The sequence below is a fragment of the Octopus sinensis genome, unplaced genomic scaffold (genome assembly GCF_006345805.1).
Source record: "Octopus sinensis unplaced genomic scaffold, ASM634580v1 Contig15182, whole genome shotgun sequence".
NCBI lineage: Eukaryota > Metazoa > Mollusca > Cephalopoda > Octopoda > Octopodidae > Octopus > Octopus sinensis.
In genome coordinates this window covers 25,274-44,064 of record NW_021833588.1, presented here as the reverse complement: position 1 = coordinate 44,064, position 18,791 = coordinate 25,274, and the positions used below count along the sequence as shown (strand labels likewise).

General features: G+C 32.3%; 1 protein-coding gene and 2 non-coding genes across 3 annotated transcripts; all 3 read left to right on the top strand.

The window, feature by feature from the left end:
• The first annotated feature begins 569 nt into the window (after nt 1–569).
• LOC115230281 (7-dehydrocholesterol reductase-like) lies at nt 570–4,162 on the top strand. Its single transcript, XM_036499593.1, is given in 3 exon segments — nt 570–759; nt 3,059–3,387; nt 3,419–4,162. Coding segments are annotated over 3 exon segments (1,263 nt in total).
• Nucleotides 4,163–6,093: 1,931 nt separating this feature from the next.
• Trnak-cuu lies at nt 6,094–6,166 on the top strand. The gene has a single exon. It is a non-coding gene; the product is annotated as a tRNA-Lys (tRNA).
• Nucleotides 6,167–16,770: 10,604 nt separating this feature from the next.
• On the top strand, nt 16,771–16,841 carry Trnag-ccc. Its single transcript has one exon. It is a non-coding gene; the product is annotated as a tRNA-Gly (tRNA).
• Nucleotides 16,842–18,791: the final 1,950 nt, after the last annotated feature.

Genomic DNA, 18,791 nt, shown 5'->3' with positions numbered 1-18,791 from the left:
GTTAAATTGCCTATATAATATAAACCAACCAAATTTAAGCCAAAATCATTAAAAACGAATCAAAAACGAGGAAAAAAATCATTTTAGACTCCTTGCTTATTTCTGGCCTCATACCAAGCCTTATTCATAGTCCTCTTCATTTCGTCGTCCCCCTCCTCATACATCTTTTGCATCATATTCATTAAATTAGCTTGTGGGTCAGCATTGTCGTCCATTTTAGGCACTGCTGAATCCTTTTCTTTCTTCTCCAAAATATCTGCCCAATTTTCAGCCTTTTCCTTCTTAAAGATGACAACCAAACCACGCGATTTTGACTTTGAAGATTATTTCAACAAATACTTGGATTGTAGAAGAACCATCAACGACTCCAGCAAAAAGGCATAGATTTAAAACGTGGGTCCTTCCAGTCCGGTCGGGAATCGTTATTTTCACGGAATTTTTATTTGGATGAGTAATAGAAGACTGTTCCAAGTTATATTCGAATTCGGGATTAATATATATCTTAACATGAGTATTATTTTGATCCCAGCTAAGAATAACTGGTATTTTAATAGACACCGTATTTGTCTATGGGAACAGTCGATGTAACGATATTTTGTGAATTTGTTTCTTGGCGAGAATTGGAAGCGTCCAGGATCCTTGTTACACTCAGAATTCCGGCATCCAAATATTCCTGGACATATGAGGTTTTTGATATTTGTCTTAGTGTTTGTAATTCAGCAAGCGCTTGTTCCATTACAACAGCACGTTTAGAAACTCGTAGAAATTTTTTTTATTACAAAATTTTACTTATAAAAAAATAATATTAAATATTTTTAAATCTCATTTACAACACTAAAAAATGTAATTTATCAAAAAATGAGGGATAATTTTAACATTTATAGTCATTTAACTTTTCTTTATTAAATGACACAATATAAACCTATAACTCATAGTTTTAATTTTAGATATCTAAAAGAAAATTATATAATCAAACATTAACCAATTAACCTTTAAAAATCGTATCGTTTTTGTTTTAAACTTTTATTTTTAATCCATGACTGCTTTCAACTATCATACTTTTCAAAGTATTTTATTTTAATTGACTTTATGAACGCCTTAATATCTTACTTTTATTTTGGATTTGTACAAGCATCCTAGATCAGAACATTTTGAATTTTCATAACGTTTGGGTCTGAGAAAGTCAATTTTAATCTGAATAATTTATAAGATATTACATCAGGAAATTGCTTGAATTAAAAAAAATTGTTCCTTATAAAAAAACTCCGTTTATCCTTGATGTTAATTAAAAAATTATTATTATTATTATTATTTAACCCAAGAATCACCAACAGTTAATTAGGGTAATTAATTAGGTGATTCCAACAATCCTCAAAATCTTTCTCAGCTTTTCCCGATGTTGGACTCTGGACCCAACGCAAGTGCGGGACGGGCGGGGAGCAGTTTTTTTGAGGAATTGGATTAGGGTGATGTGTTTCTGATTGTTGTAGTCTTTTGGCAGGTGGTCTTGTTGGAGGGCTAAGAAACCCTTTCCATCTTTCTTAATAAGTTGGTCAAGCGAATTAAAAAAAAATTAATTATTTTAAGTAAGTTCCTAATTATTAGTAACATATTTATTCGATTTAATTGTTTTAAAAAATCTGACAAGCGTTGCTTACAGCTGAACTATTTTGAGGATATTTTGTGTCTGATAATTTAAAATATCACATAAAAAATATTAAATCATGAAATTGGGAGGTAACGCGTTTGTAACCTGCAATGCAGCCACTGGCGAATCCTGATTTCCTTTTTGCAAAATCGTTTTTCACATAAAAATATTATTACACATAATATCTCAAAAATGACTGGTTTGTGGTTTAATCGATTTATCACATCCAATTAACCTAACTCAGCGGTTCTCAACCTTTTTTAGACTAGGGACCACTTTTGCACTATAAAATTTTGTGGGGACCACCTTAAATAAAATAAACATTTTTTGGTATTAGCGCACAATTTTTGGCCTCGTCAGGGCCAGGTTTAGACATGTTCGAATATTTATTATAAAAATAACATGAACATTATGAAAATAACAGGAAATTTAATAGTAATTTAGTGAGATTTCTGATCTTGTTTGCTCAAAATCATTTTACTTATATCAGGCTCTATGTTCGACAAAGCTACTCGCATATCATCTTGTACCCGTAGTCTATTTCTATATTTTGTTTTTAGAAAAGTCAGACACGACATCGCCATTTCACAGTGATAAGTAGTGGGAAATGCAAGTATTGCTTCCAATGCAGTTTTACTCAAAATGGACTCAAAATTTCAATGTTTTTGATTTATACTTAATTGTACAATTAGTTTTAAATTTAATATATTGTTATTTTTCGAAAATTCCTGGGGACCACTAAAAATTTTCTGGGGACCACGATTGAGAACCGCTTGATTAATTTCAATGTTTTTGATTTATACTTAATTGTACAATTAGTTTTAACTTTAATATATTTTTATTTTTCGAAAATTCCTGGGGACCACTAAAAATTTTCTGGGGACCACGGTTGAGAACCGCTGACCTAACTTATTAAACAGATTTAATTCAACGTAAACTCATCCTCTGAGTAATACCATCAGGAAAGATATCAAAACACCTTCATTTAAAAATTTTTATTTCTATTTCTGATAACTGATTTAAATTTTACGTAATAATCCGACGTTAATCGATTATCACGTTAACATTTTATAACTCGTAAGCTTCCGCATTTTTGACACTTTGTTAAACTAATTTAATGCGTGATTGGTTGTGGAGATCAACAGTTCCTTGTATACTTATTGTTACATCGCCCATATTTGCTTTAACTCTCTGGTATTTAGGTGACATATATTCTAGTTTTATTAATTTTGAAACAAATGGAACATTTTCAGATCTAATAAAACAATATGGAATTGATTGGATGTGGTTAATTTGGCAAAGACCGCCATTTACATTAATCTCATTTTGTATTATTTTTGGGTACATTCTGTTCAGTCTTGTTTTAATGAGAATATTGCCCGGTTCGATGTGAGAAAATTTATATTTTAGGAAAACTTGAACCAGGAAATACATCAGAAAGTGGATTTTTACCTTACTTTAAGGATAATGGATTCAAGCAATATATTGTTACTATTTGCTCATTTTTTGGACTACAATATTTTTTAAAGTCCAATGGACTGTCTGTAACAATAATTTATGACAACCTTCAACAAATTTATTTCAGTCTCAACTTCATTGCTTTGATCTTCTGCCTAATTCTTCTCTACAAGGGAATTTACTTCCCGACCAATAAAGACTGTGGACCATCTGGAAATTGGATATTTGACTATTATTGGGGGACTGAGCTTTATCCGAAGATATGGGGGATTGATATTAAAGTTTATTTCTTTTATTGGTTAAGTTGGTTAGGTATTCACAAACTGTCGTTTTGGTATGATGGTTTGGGGACTACTTGTGTTTATTTTTGCAATCAAGAGTTGGGAGTTACATGGATTTGTTGATTCCATGTTTGTGAATTCATTTCTTCAGTTGTGTTATATCAGCAAGTTTTTTTGGTGGGAGATTGGATACATGAGGACTATTGATATCGCAGTTGATCGAGCAGGGTTTTATATATGTTGGGGTTGTCTAGTATTTGTCCCTACGCTGTACACTCTGGTTAGTATTGTTTTACGTAATAGTTAGAGTGGAATGTATCTTGTATCCAGACCTGTATATCTCGGCTGGTTTTGTTCAATCTGTCTCTTAGTTTTTGGAGTTGGTGCTATTTTTGTTAATTATGATATTGATTGGCAAAAGAAAAAAGTAAGAGAAACAAATGGAAATTGTTTTATTTGGAGAAAAAAACCAAAGTTTATAAAAGCGGCTTATACCACAACCGACAATCAAGTTCGTCACTCGCTTTTGTTGGCCAGTGGGTGGTGGAGTTTGAGTCGGCATTTTAATTATTTTGCCGAGTTGTGTTCTGCACTTTGTTGGACACTGCCGTGTGGATTTGGGAGTTTACTTCCATATTCTTATTTTATTTTTCTATTTGTTTTGCTCTTACATCGCAGTTTCCGGGATGAGAAGAAGTGCAGACTCAAATATGAAAAATTTTGGAATTTGTATTGTGATGCAGTCCCATATAAAATAATTCCGTTTATTTACTAGATTTTAATTAAAATAAAGCTCTTTTTACTCATTTTACATTTTTAATACAAGATATATTCTTACCTTATTAATCAAAATATCTAATAAAGAATTTTAGCTAAAATCGTTGATGATATTTCTTTTTTAATGTCAAGATCTTGCAGCCAACTTCTCCTTATTCATCATCCCCACATCAGAACAGTCAACACAAATGTGTTAAAATTCAAAGATATGTCCCGTTCCATAAGTAGTTTGAAAGCTGAGGAATACTTTTTATAAAATACTCTCATCCTATGATTGTGTTCAATTAACACGCTTTCAAAAGTCTTTTTCAGGATAACTAATTAAATATAGTTTTTATTTGATTATTCAATAGATAGCTTACCTTATATAATGTTGTACCATTTTGAGAAAACTGAATCCAAATTCACCAACGAGATAATTTTTCCTGACAGTCGTAAAAAGCTAAAGTTCACTTATAACTCATGCTAGTAAAATTATTTAACTTCAACGTGTTTAACTTTCTCCTGGGAAGTAGTAACAATTTTGATCAGAGTTATTTTATTCTTGTTATTGAAAATATCCTGCTTGTTAAATTAAATTTTCATTTAAATATTGACTCTGATTTATTCCTTTATTGTCTCCATGGTTGTAATAACAATAAAACATTTTATCTTACTACTTGGTGGAACGGTCAACAGTTTTTTGCTTACCTCGCAACAAATAAATAAAAAATTAATGAATTCGAAAAAAATTCTGACGTTAAAAAGACTAAATATTATTTTCTTAAATAACTAATAGACATTCCCCAGGTCGCCGAATTATATGTCAGGATTGGTTTGACAAAGGCTTCATACATCCTCAGACGAAGTGACGTACAGAGTCGTCGTTTGCCGATCCACTCTTTCTTTATCTTGTTCATCGTGGCCCAAGCGAGAGCCTTTCTTCTGACAATATCATGGCCGTCCCCAAGTAGAGAACCAAGTTTGTTCGTTTTGCGCCAGGCTTCACTTGAGCTGCTCTCCATCCTCATGATTTCAACGATGTCGGTTTTTCCAACGTTCATTTTAAGGAACCATCTGTTCAGCTCAGCAGGTGCCACTTCAAGGAGTCGAAGTAAGGCCGATTTGTCGTCTGACACGAAGTCGACGTCATCTGCATATACAATTTCGACGATATTGCCAGCATAGAATTTTCGAAGGTCTCGTAGTGCCGTCTCCAGATAGATCACGAATAGCAACGGCGAGAGGGCGTCTCCCTGAGGGGTACCGACGTTGCACGTGAATTCACGGGAAAACGCCGTGCCGACCCGCACCTTGAGCTTTGTGTTCGATAGTAGTACTCTTATCATATTGACAGAGTCAGGGTCCAGGAATTGTTCCAGTATTTTGAGGAGTAGACCACGGCGTACCGTGTCAAAGGCCCTAGACAGGTCTATTCAACAACGTGGACTCGATTCTTTTCACCGCAGGCAACTTAGATCCCTACTGGGATTGAACTGGCCTATAAGAATCAACCAGGAATCGCTATACAATAGATGCAGAACTGGCCCTCTGAGTGTGGAAATCGTCAATATGCGGTGGAGGTTATTTGGCCATATTCTACGAATGGACATGCTTGCCCCAGCTAACATAGCAATGGAGGGCTACTTCCTGAAAGAGGGATCGAGCTTCCGTGGACGTCCACGTGTTACGCTGCCGGAAACACTTGACGGAGACCTGAAATGTGTGAAGAAAAGGCTAAGGAGTGGTGAGGATCTGGACGAGCTGAGGAAACTCGCTCACGACAGAGGAGGTTGGAGGAGGCTGGTTCAAAGGATTGTTTTTAATGCTGCACGAGTAAAATTATAACTAATATGATTCTACGTATGTTGCAAATAATAATAATAATAACTAATAAGATAAATAAATCAGAATAAGACAATTAGAGTTTAGGGTCTATATTATTAGCGTGCCCGGTTAGCTCAGTCGGTAGAGCATGGGACTCTTAATCCCAGGGTCACGGGTTCGAGCCCCGTATCGGGTGGTTTTTCGATTTAATTTTGTTGAATTTCAGTAAGATATTAATAAAATAATTTTTACTCTTTTAAAAAAAACAATTACAATAGAAAGGGAGTAAATTATTTGCCAGTAGCAAGGACGCAGTGTGCGTTGCCGCGAACAATGGACAGTCCCAATACGCTGCCGGAACTAGTAATTCACTCTCGGATCCTTAAACATGCCTCCATTTGACAATCTGATCTTGTTAGAAAACAAATGAGTGTCCTCTCCAGCGGCTCCAGCGGTACAACACAGTAGCGGATTTAACAACACAATACAAGAATTGAATATTTATTTTAATTCAATGAATTATCTTGATTAAAAAAACTAGTAAGAAATTTGATGGACGCACGATATATTTCATTATTCTTAGACATCTGCAAATTCTCGATAAAATCCAAAGTCCCACTCGTCTCAATTAATTCTATAAATTCGTCAATATCCACTGCATTTTCCTCTGCTGCCTAAACATTTATACAAATTCCAATAACTTTAAAAATCGAAAAGATTGAATTAAGAGATATTAAAACAATCTCTGGCACAGATTCAGGTTTTTTTAACAATTCAAAAATTGCAGTTACAATTTCCACTGATAAAAATCTGACAACCTGAGATCCAACGCACCTTTTAAAAAATTTTGAACAAACCACAAAGCTTCTCGTTGAATTTTGACATTTTTCTAAAATTTGTCCAGAAATATAAACCAACATCATAAAGAAAATCAATCATCGATAAATGACAATTTTTTTGAAGAAGTCGCCATTTCTGACTAACATTTCCAGCGGCGACATTCGATAAGATCCAAACAACCTCCGCTTTCAATGATTTGTCAACTTCGGGAAGTAAATTCATAAAAACAGACAGTCCTCCTTCGTCGATCACCATTTGAGTGTCAGAATCTGATCCCATAACAATATTTCCAATAGTTCTTAGAGCAGAGTAAAAATTGTCACAATTTACTCCACTTTCCATTACTGACAACAAACTTTGCATCAATTCTTTGTATTATTCATTGTTAAATACCAGGAGTAAACATCCCGAGTTTATTTTCAAATGAATTGGAGGCAAAGGTTAGTGCCCAGGAAGCATTTGAACGAATTTCTGGATTTTTGTTGTAAAAAAATTTCTCGGCATATGGGAAAAGTTGTTTTGCCGTTTTTTCATTCAAAGGCGATATGGAAGATCGATAAATGTTGGAAATAGTCCAGGAAATCATCTCCGACAACAAAATCTTTAAATTTGACAAAAATAAAAAAAACTGAGTCAAATTTCCCAATTAAAAAAATCAATGCTTCAGCTACTCCACAGTGAATGCAATAATCTCTGACAATGTCCCCGTCACCTTAATAAATAATAAATTGTATGTTAAAAACCCATTATATTTGAAAGAATCCACACATATTGTGCAAGGACATCCACATTTTCAACTTTAGAGATGCGTTCAACAATCACAGGGACAACACCACAGTCCACGACTGCTTTAGTCGATTCATGATCCCCTGAAGTTATATTCGTCAGTGCCCAAGACGCTTCAAGTTGTATTTTATAATCACTAAGTTTAAAATCATAAAACAACGATTCGAAACAAGTCAAACATTCAATAAGAAATGGAATTGTTTCTGATTTGATTATTTCAGATACTGTGGCTGTTTCGTCGTCAACCAATTTTTGACGGATTTTTGTTACTAATTCCAGACGAGGAACATTTGTGGAAAGTTGGGGTAAATTTCCGATAAATTGAATCTACAAAATATTACATTTATTAGTTAACTTCATCTATGTCGCAATCACTTTTAGTTTCTTGAATGTTTCTTCGTTTAGCCAATAATTCTAATTTTTTGATTTTTCTAAGTTCTACAGAAGCTTCGGCTCTTCTCCGACGTAGTATCTTTATAGATTTTATTAAAATATACATCTCCTGTTTTGCCCATATTTTTATAGTTTGAAATTCGGTTTCCAGACATGAAAAAATCACAAGAAAACAAGAATTTATTGAAATGCGCTATAAATATATTTAAATATTATTTAACAATTTCATATTTCACTATTCATTAATTATAATTTAATTATTATTTCGTGTTAGTTAATGGTTAAGACGGTGATTTTGTTTGGCTTAAATAATAATAATAAACGCGCAATGGTCTCTTCAGAGTTTTCATAAAATATCAGTCATGACCAACAAATCTCTGGAAGTCGTTGGGAGAATCGGGGGACTGATTTCCAAAGGACGGCAAGAACCGTGGACGAAGCAATGGCTGTTCCATTGCGATTCTGAGGGGCAACTTATAAATATCAGTTATTATTATTATTTAAGCCAAACAAAATCACCGTCTTAACCATTAACTAACACGTTCAGGTGATTCCGACACTTCTCAACAGTCGAGCCATTTTTTCACGATGTTCCGACCGTGACCCCACACACTTTCTGTATGTACGGTGAATAGTTTGTGGTCCATTTCCACGATCCCCCCATTTGCCTTTACGAAAGACTCCAGTGTTCTATGGACAATTTCCCTATCTGTATGGTCCTTCAGTAGGTTGATAGATCTTTCTTGGATTTTTTCGATTTTTAACCGGTTCGTTGCCGCCAGGTTACAGCCTCAAGCAGCACATGCATAGCCTATTGTTGGCTCGATATACTGCTTGTAAAGGGTCTCTACCCCTGGCGGATAAGTTCTCCCACAGTTCCAAAGGAAGGCTTTTACAAAATTGATTTTCTTTATACAGGTTGATACGATCGATTCTACGTGAGGTGAAAAACAGAGGAAAGTATCAATGGTTACTCCCAATATCTTCTGTGTTTTTTTTGTGACATTAAATTTATGATTATTACAAGACTTTTATTTATTAATTTCGGAAAAATAATACTAATTCATTTGAATTACTCCAAGTCAATTTTACTTAAATATTCAAGTGAATTTGTTTATTGAATAAAATATTTAAAATCTTCTATCTGACAACACAATTAGCTAAAATCTAAAGAGGATTCTGGGAGTATCTCGTTTTATGCTTTCGGATTCACTTTTTCCTGACATTTAGTCAGCAGAGACGTCCGACTGCATTTTCCCGATGGTCTACACAACAGAGAAAAGGAAGTGGAAAGGAAGAAGCTGTGTGAAGTGCTGCTGCTTGTATACACTGTGAACTTAGTGCTTAGTTAGATAATCAAGCAGTTAGTTGGTTTTTTCATTCAAAAAACTGTTTTGAATTTAAATATCCGAAAAATCTAGGACAATATAATTTTGAGAAAACTTTAATTTTTGTCAAATTTGGTCAGGGAGAGCGTATAGATTCTCCTTGGAGATCCAGATATCAAAAAACAATAAAATATTAAAAAAGCAATTGTAAAAAGAAAGAAATATTGTCACTTTGATTAATTAAAATTACCAGTTATAATAAATTATTCGCGAATTATTGTATTCTCTAGATGCCAGATAGATTGTTTAAAAATAAAAACAAATTTCCACATGAGGTTTATAATGTATTATAATGTATATTTTGATGGATGATGAAGAAATTGTCACTACCACAAATATAGATTTGGATAATTCATACCCTTTCCCTCAATATGTTAATCAGCATAATAATTGTTTTTCTAATATTTCGACTAATAATCAACTATTTGATTCCGATGCTACTAAATTATACCCCTGGATGAATCAAAAAAACAACAGTTTGTAATTTTTTGTAATTTTAGCGAATTCTTTAACATCACGCAAATGTCATACAAATTCTCAATTACTCGAAATGGAAAAGGAATTTTCCACAAATAAATACCCATCAAAAGATAAATTAGCTGAACTAGCCAAGAAAACAACGTTAACGGATAAACAGGTTAAAGTATGGTTTCAAAATCGACGAATGAAACATAAAAAATCTACGGATAAATATGAACGTGATCAAAAAGAATTCAATGACTTTTATAACTATTAATTTCTAATTTTATTTATAAATTGGTTATCAAACTTGAAAATCATTTGCCATTGTCGGAGACGGTTGTCAAAATTGCCTGTTCTCTGGCCGCTGCTCGAAAAATAAAATTGCACCTTTCTCCCTAACATTGTTAAATTTGTTCTATTTCTGTTCGAGGCAAGTAATATCAAAAGTTTTTTTGCAAAAATTGGAAGAATGATTTCAATCGCATTCTGGAGAGAAAAGAGACGCCATGACTGTTCCAGAGGATCTCATTGGGACTGTCTCCAGAGGAACTGTCTCGCAGTATGACCGATTCTCCATCACTGTGATGAATCAATAAAATTTATAAATGTTTAATTTCTTAAAAATCGGCATTAAAATTTTTACCTAGTTTTGAAATTATTTTGTTCCATAAAAAGTCGAAAATATTAATTTTTTTCAATTTTGGAAGTTAAAAATAAGCACCATTACAATTAAAAAAATTAATTTATCAATCATAAATGTCTTAAATATGCTTTTCTTTTGGTTTGATTTATTAGTTTCATTGTTTATACGATTTAAATGGCATTGAAGATTGATTATTTTTCAATAATCTTTAACTAAAACTGTTACGAGAATCTTTTAAAGCGACCCCATTAAAAACGAGTGAAAATTCTCTTATAAGATCTTTGGATAAACATTTTTTTACAAATAGTCTAATTTTATTTTATAAATTAGTTTTCTTGATGAAAATTTAGAAATCGTTGAAAAATATAAACTTACACGGGATTATCCATTCTATTTAGAAAATATAAAATGTAATTGATTTTAAAAGTGTATCGCAATTTTATCATTAAAAGCTGTTGCACAAAAATGTAATAATTAGATAACAATATAAATCCAAAAAATCATTTTACTGAAAATAAAATTATTTTGAAATTATCACACTCAAGAAAAACTGTTTTGTGTTCGTCTAGGGTGAGATCTGATGAATAATCCATTCCGAATAATATATTCCAGTGATTTCCAAATTTATATTCGAATTTCTCTTTAATCAAGCAAGCAACTTTTAAAATATCACCGTATTTTTGATAGTATTTGCTACAGCAATAAACGGCATATTCTTGGTAGTTTAAAAGTGTGTTTGTAGACTCTAACATTGAACGGAAAAATTATTTTAAAAAATTTAATGATATGAGACAAAAATTTTATAACAAAATTTATATGAAAAAAATAATAAATTTCAAAAAATCAAGTAATCCTTATGATCACTTATTTTATAAATCCCTTTTTATTTTTGTGCGATGTCATTAAACAGACTGGTGCTAAAATAACTCCAAAATTACTTGAGTTAGGTTTAGATAAGTTTTCTATGCTTATATGCACTCAAATGTGTTTAATTCAATAATGTTAAATTATAATCAAACTCTGAAAAAATTGCATATGCCAGGAATCAACACGGTTCGATCGTATGGGAAGCAAACATGATACCATCACACCACAGATGCTATTTCGGAGCTCACAATATCGATTCGGAGAATGTCATCTTTAGAATATTTGTTAAATTATTATATTATCCGATGTGTTTGATTTAATTGATTGTTTGATCTTTATACTACGGATGGATCCCACTGTTCCAGTAATGACATCATGGAAACATACTCTCAATGCTCTGAGTTTATCGAGGAGAGCCACGGACGATTACTATTAGCTTGTTCAAATTTTTATAATTTGAATTCGATAAAAATAATATTCCTTTTTTTACTCCTACCAGTTTTCAATTTTAACCGTTTTTTATTTTTCAGAAGCAGTATCAGATAGTATCAAATAGAAAATGCTCAATAAATTGGGCAACCGTGTAGATAGTGATTGCATTATTAAAAATTTTAATTAAATTAAAATTTTTAATGAAATTATCGATTTTTTGAATAATAATAAAATTTGTTTAATAAATCAACATTAAAATAATTAGGTCATCTTTTGTGATTCTAGAATCTAGATCAGCGGTTCTCAAATGCGGCCCCCCGGGGCCGCATGTGGCCCCTAGGATTTTTTTTGCGGCCCCTCTAGAGTAACTAACTTTTTTAATTTTTTAATAATGTTTAAATTTAATTATTCATTCTTAGGTTAAACATATCCATAATTGGTGATTTCATTAATCAATTTGAAGCACGTTTTGGGGTACATTTATATAAATTTAATTTTTAGAATTTTAAAGAATTCCTTCTTTTAATGAAAATATTCGCAACTCCATTCAGCGTGGAAATTAAGGTGGCGCCTGCAAAGTTTTAACTAGAACTCATTAATTACAACATGATATAGAACTGGCGGCATTGTTCAAAAATGCGTCCATTATTAATTTTTACGATTAATTCCTCAAGACAATTCAAAAAATTCTACGTCAGCTTTTACGAACTTCTTTGACTTTCTTATTCCGGATTTCAAAAACTGAATAAACAAATAATACTTTCTTTTTAGTTACAACGCCTTTTATAGATTTTTTAGCTTTTATTTCTTTATAAAGGAAATGGCAATTAAAAAAGAAAAAAGAGAGTCCAAAAACTCATTACGCATCAACAGTGGCTGCACTTCAAATTGCGAGCGAGTTACCAGGCTTGGAAAATATAAAAAATATAAAAAATATAAAATATTTTTTGTGCGGCCCGCGAAGCTAATCTTAATTATCGATTTGGCCCTTGAGCTAAAATGGTTATTAACATCTAGATTCTAGATGTTAATAACCATTTTTTTCATTTTTATTTTGTCTAATGTGGATATGTGGGTCAGTATCATTTAAAATGTCAAAAATCATCATTCATAACAAGCATTGATTTACAAATTGTAGCATGACCTCATGTTATGTATTCGGAGAAGAGGATTTTGAAATGAAAAAAATCGTACCATACGTATAGAAACGATTTTATTTTTAGCAAAATCACTCAAAAATTTCGCAGTGGATGAATTTATGGAAGGGGATGAATTACATTTCCCAATTTTTCAAATAAATGACGCATGTGATTATATCTCAGGGCAGTGTCCACCTTTAAAAAAACAATCAAATCAGCTTTAAGTATAAAAAAAGACTCCCACTTTAAATTATTGTATTTATATATATTCATCATATAGCCAATGACTCTTACACGTGTTTTTGGTTTTTTTTGAGGCGAAAAAATGATTTCCTACGCAAAATTTTATGTACAGGCTCGCACGCGTGAAAAAAATTTTGAGAAGAAAATTAATGTCAAAAATCGATTTGACTGAATTTCATTAATTTAATTAATCTCACTAATAATTCCGTTTATGATTTTGATTAATTCTTTTTTGTTAACTATTTAAATTAAAGAGAACAATAAGTACATTTGCTTTTTATTTACTAGGTTTAGAATAAACAATAAAAATATAACTATTGCATGTCTTAAAAATAATCCTTTTATATCTAAATATGAATTCTGAAAACTTTTATTATTTAATTATTCAATGAATGTAAAGAATTCAGGCGGAGTTCAAGTATTTATTTTTTAACTATAAGAGCCTCTTCTTGGTTTTATTTTTTAAAAGATCTTTAAAAAATCCAAAATTTGTTTATATTAAAACTACTGTTTTTTATTCGATAAGATAAAAATTTTTAAAATAGTTTTTTTTAGTTTGTTAGTTTTTTAATGGTTGTTATTTACAGGGATAAATTGGAATTAATTTTTATTAGTTTTTACAGAAATCGAGTCATTCAGTTTTAGTTATTCCCGGATTAGTTGGTAAATGTTTTCAATAAACAATTTGCACATAAAGACCAGAAGGGTTGTTTTATTTCATTCAAAACCTGGTTTTTTTGAACATTAAAAATATCTCTAAGTAAAAGATAGAAAAATAATTAAAATAAAGTAATAAGAGTTAATCGTGACAAAAATAATAAATTTTAAAAATTAATATATTATGTCGCGAACTACCCTGGCGACCATACCACGCTGGCGACCAAGGTGACCTACATAGTTTACAGGGTTGACAGGGTGACCTACATAGTTTGACATTAATTACTGACTCAAGATAATCTTAATAATAAAATGGTATGGTGTGTGTCTGTCTGTCTGTCTGTCTGTCTGTCTGTCTGTCTGTGTGTGCACACCAACTTCAAATTGGCAAAGTAGAGATAAATTCCCCCCAAAAAAAAATTTTCTGCATTTTGGTTAAAATGAACAACTACGATGTCCTCGACTTACATGATGAGGCCCTTAAAACCTTCCCCCCAAAAAAAAATTAAAAAAAAATTTTCTGCATTTTGGTTAAAATGAACAACTACGATGTCCTCGACTTACATGATGAGGTCCTTAAAACCTTCCCCCCAAAAAAAATTAAAAAAAATTTTCTGCATTTTGGTTAAAATGAACAACTACGATGTCCTCGACTTACATGATGAGGTCCTTAAAACCTTCCCCCCAAAAAAAATTAAAAAAAAATTTTCTGCATTTTGGTTAAAATGAACAACTACGATGTCCTCGACTTACATGATGAGGTCCTTAAAACCTTCCCCCCAAAAAAAATTAAAAAAAAATTTTCTGCATTTTGGTTAAAATGAACAACTACGATGTCCTCGACTTACATGATGAGGTCCTTAAAACCTTCCCCCCAAAAAAAAATTAAAAAAAAATTTTCTGCATTTTGGTTAAAATGAACAACTACGATGTCCTCGACTTACATGATGAGGTCCTTAAAACCTTCCCCCCAAAAAAAATTAAAAAAAAATTTTCTGCATTTTGGTTAAAATGAACAACTACGATGTCCTCGACTTACATGATGAGGTCCTTAAAACCTTCCCCCCAAAAAAAATTAAAAAAAAATTTTCTGCATTTTGGTTAAAATGAACAACTACGATGTCCTCGACTTACATGATGAGGTCCTTAAAACCTTCCCCCCAAAAAAAATTAAAAAAAATTTTCTGCATTTTGGTTAAAATGAACAACTACGATGTCCTCGACTTACATGATGAGGTCCTTAAAACCTCCCCCCAAAAAAAATTAAAAAAAAATTTTCTGCATTTTGGTTAAAATGAACAACTACGATGTCCTCGACTTACATGATGAGGTCTTTAAAACCTTCCCGCCAAAAAAGCAAAAAATTATTTTCTGCATTTGATTAAAATGAACAACGTTAATGTCCTCGACATTCATAATGAGGTCCATTAAAACCTCCGAGGCAAAAATCTCACGTATTAAGAATATCCTTGATGAAAACGACAGCGAGAATATTAACAATGATGAACTCCCAATTATTCGCGATAAAGAAATTCAATTCATCCTATGATTTTCTCTTTAAAATTAAATGCATATATCATTATCGACCATGAATCAAAATTAAAGCTATTATCATATTTGACTTTGACAGAATGTGCAATTAAAGATTGCACGACCTTGAATAGAGTGTGCAATTAACAGATTTTGAAAAACACTTTGATAGTTGAAACCACATTAGCACAATCATTAACACAATTTACCACCAATTGACAGCGCAATCAGAAGAATTTGCGTAAAAATATTAACTATTTAGTTAAGTTTTTCGTAAAGATAGAATTAATTTTCTGTATGCCTCTTTTTTCCTAATATTTTTTATTATTCAAAAATAATTTTTTAAATAGATAACCGAAGGAGGAAAAACGAAGCTGAAGAAAAACGGTCAGCTTAGGGTAATTAATTAAATCTTTTTTGTGTGTCGCTTTTTTGGCTGCTGCTAAGTTTTTTTTTAGTTTTTTTTTATTTTTTTGTTTTTAAATTATTTATTTTTATTTGTTTTTTTTATTTTTTTTGTTATTTTCTAAAAATTCAACCGGATTGAATTTTTAAACTCCTTAAATCCCTCTGGAATGCCGAATCATCTTTTAAAGTTAAAGATAGGCGTTCCAGTTGTTTTATTACGAAATCTTGCGCCACCTAAATTATGCAACGGAACGAGGTTAGTTATCAAAAATTTGATGGCTAACGTAATAGAGGCGACGATATTAACAGGTAAGTATAGAGGTGAGGATGTTTATATTTTACGAATTCCGATAATTACTGATGAATTACCATTTAGATTTAAAAGGCTGCAATTTCCTTTGAGGATGAGTTTTGAAATGACAATAAACAAGGCCCAGGGACAGTCATTAAAGGTAGTTGGGTTATTTTTAGAGAGTGAGTGCTTTTCACATGGACAGCTGTATGTGGGATGCTCGAGGGTAGGCAGAAGAGAAAATTTATTCATTAAACCAGGTAGTTTTATACATCTACATAAACTTATAGTTGTTTGATAAAACAGGCCCTCCGCAGGAGCTAGGTCGCGGTGAGCGAAGCGAGCTGCCGAGCTAGTTGCTAAATATTCAAAAACCTTAACATTTTTTAACTCTATTCATAGTAACTATCTTGGTTTCATTTCGTAATTCGATCTAAATGTTAGGAAAGACGACTAACCATTAATCTGTTGTTAGACATTATATTTTTTATTTTTCCCTTTTCTTCATATGGGGATTCAATGACGGATTCGTCCCATAATCTTGTAAGATTCGAACCTAAACTGTTATTATTTAATTATACCTCATTCTCTATTTTAAAATTATATTTTGACCTGTGTACTCCCATCTTTTTATTCATTCTTTTAAAATAAGATGAATTCATGTCTGGAGGAGTGACGCATTAAAAATTTTATTATTCGTTTCTAAAAAAATAAATAGACGCATCTGTGGTGTAATGGTATCATGTTCGCTTCCCATGCGAGCGAACCGGGTTCGATTCCCGGCAGATGCATTTTTGTTGTATCGATGGAAATTCTTCATTTTTGTTAGTTTATTAGCAGAGCAGAAAGATCCAGATCGGAATAGGTTCTCATGTCAATGCCGCATAGCGAAAAAATTCCAATTACTCATTCTATAAAAAGGCTTACTCTAAAGTTCATTCTGGCATTAAAGATGCGATTTAGATTAGCAAAAGAGATCTTCAAAGTGTTTAAAGAGGAGGATTTACCACTTAAGTATTTGCTCGCAGGGTAGTTGAATTTCTATACAATTTCCGTATATTTCCACGTCAATTTCTGATTTTCAAAATTCCTTAACTGGGAAATTCATTGGCATTGTCATTCATTGGATCTTTGCTGTACACTGCGCTTTTAAATATTACAGTTTCGCCTGAGGCTTGGTTTGAAAATTTGTCAGCCTCGTAGCTGTGTTTATGGCAGTACTGTCGTTCGAAATTGTCTTCATCCCCTCAAGAATGGTGCTGGGAGGGCATATTTTACCAATTAAATAAAAATAAAAACATACAAATATAATTTCCTTAACTTTTGCCTTGATTACCTTCAATCCAAATGAACTGGGACGAAATCTGCGTAAATACCGAACAAAAACTTTGTTCAAAGTCGGACCAATTTCAGCTGGCCTTATTATACGGGAGACTGGCTCAAAGCACTTCCTATTCCCAGAACAGGATTACTACTGGACGACGAATCCGTACGGATTGGTATCTGCTTACGCTTGGGCAAGACTGTCAGCAACCCGGGCTCGGCGAGTGCTAAGGCTAAAGAGGACGAAATACCGGCATATTTTGACGCTTTTAAGTTTTCTCTTTTTGCCTTCAGAAATCATCAGCAAAGCCGCGACTCAATTCCTGACTGATATTAATAAGAGAAACTCTCTGAAAAAAAGAGCGAAGGGAGACGAGCTAGATTTTCAGCGAATCTTAGTCGCCGTGCTCCGTGAAAACCGCCATTTAATATGCAGTTCGATGGCGATGGCGTTCGACTGACCCTTTAAGACACTTATATTAGCTAGCATCTAACTTTGTTCTTTATTTTGATTAGAACTCGTGAATGGGACGGTTTTTTTCTATAAATATGTTTGATTTTATTTTCTTTGAATAAATGATCTATAAATTAGTTTTCCAATTTGAACCCGTTTTTATTTTGTAAAATTTGGCAATATCCATTTGACAAAATTTTTTTGAATTTATTTCTAACTTTTTAAACCAAATTTTCAGTATTGTCAAAAGCAATTTCATTTTTTAACATCTTGCAGATTACAAATTTTCCGTACGTGTCAAAAATTGTCAATATTTAATTATATTTATCGTCAAAATCGTTATATATTTAGCATCCATAAAATCCGCCTGGAATCTTTAATTTTGACTTCGTAGAGTTAATTAAAATTTGATACCTAAGTATTTTTACTTTACTCACAGAGGAGATCGTTATCGTGGAAGTGGGCATCACGTGCCTAGACCATTTGCAGACAGTGGAAGTGGAGAAAAGGAGGAAGTATAACTTCCTTGCAAACGAGCTAGGACTGATGCATCAGTGCAAAGTCCATGTCATCCCGTGTGTGTGATGAGGTCAAAAGTGTCAAAGAAGAGGAGAAAGAAGGGGAGGAGGTGCGTGGAGTGCTATCCTCTGCCCACTTCGAAGGCTCTGGACTTAGTTAAAAAAATTACTTAGCTAATTAGTTTTTTTTTATAAATAAAAAAGCTTTTAGTTGTTTTACAAATTTTGCAGTTTTTATAATTTATTGAATAGTTGAGCGTTTTACAGTGAAATAGAATTCACTACACTTTTTATGTAACTTTATAAACCAATTATAGATTGATTCGATTCATTTTTGTGATTTAGGTGTAATTGTTACTGGTTATTAGAGAACTGCATTTACGAGATTTAGATGTTCACTTCATTTTTCACGTTACCTAAGGGTTGAGACAAATGAAATAGTTTCT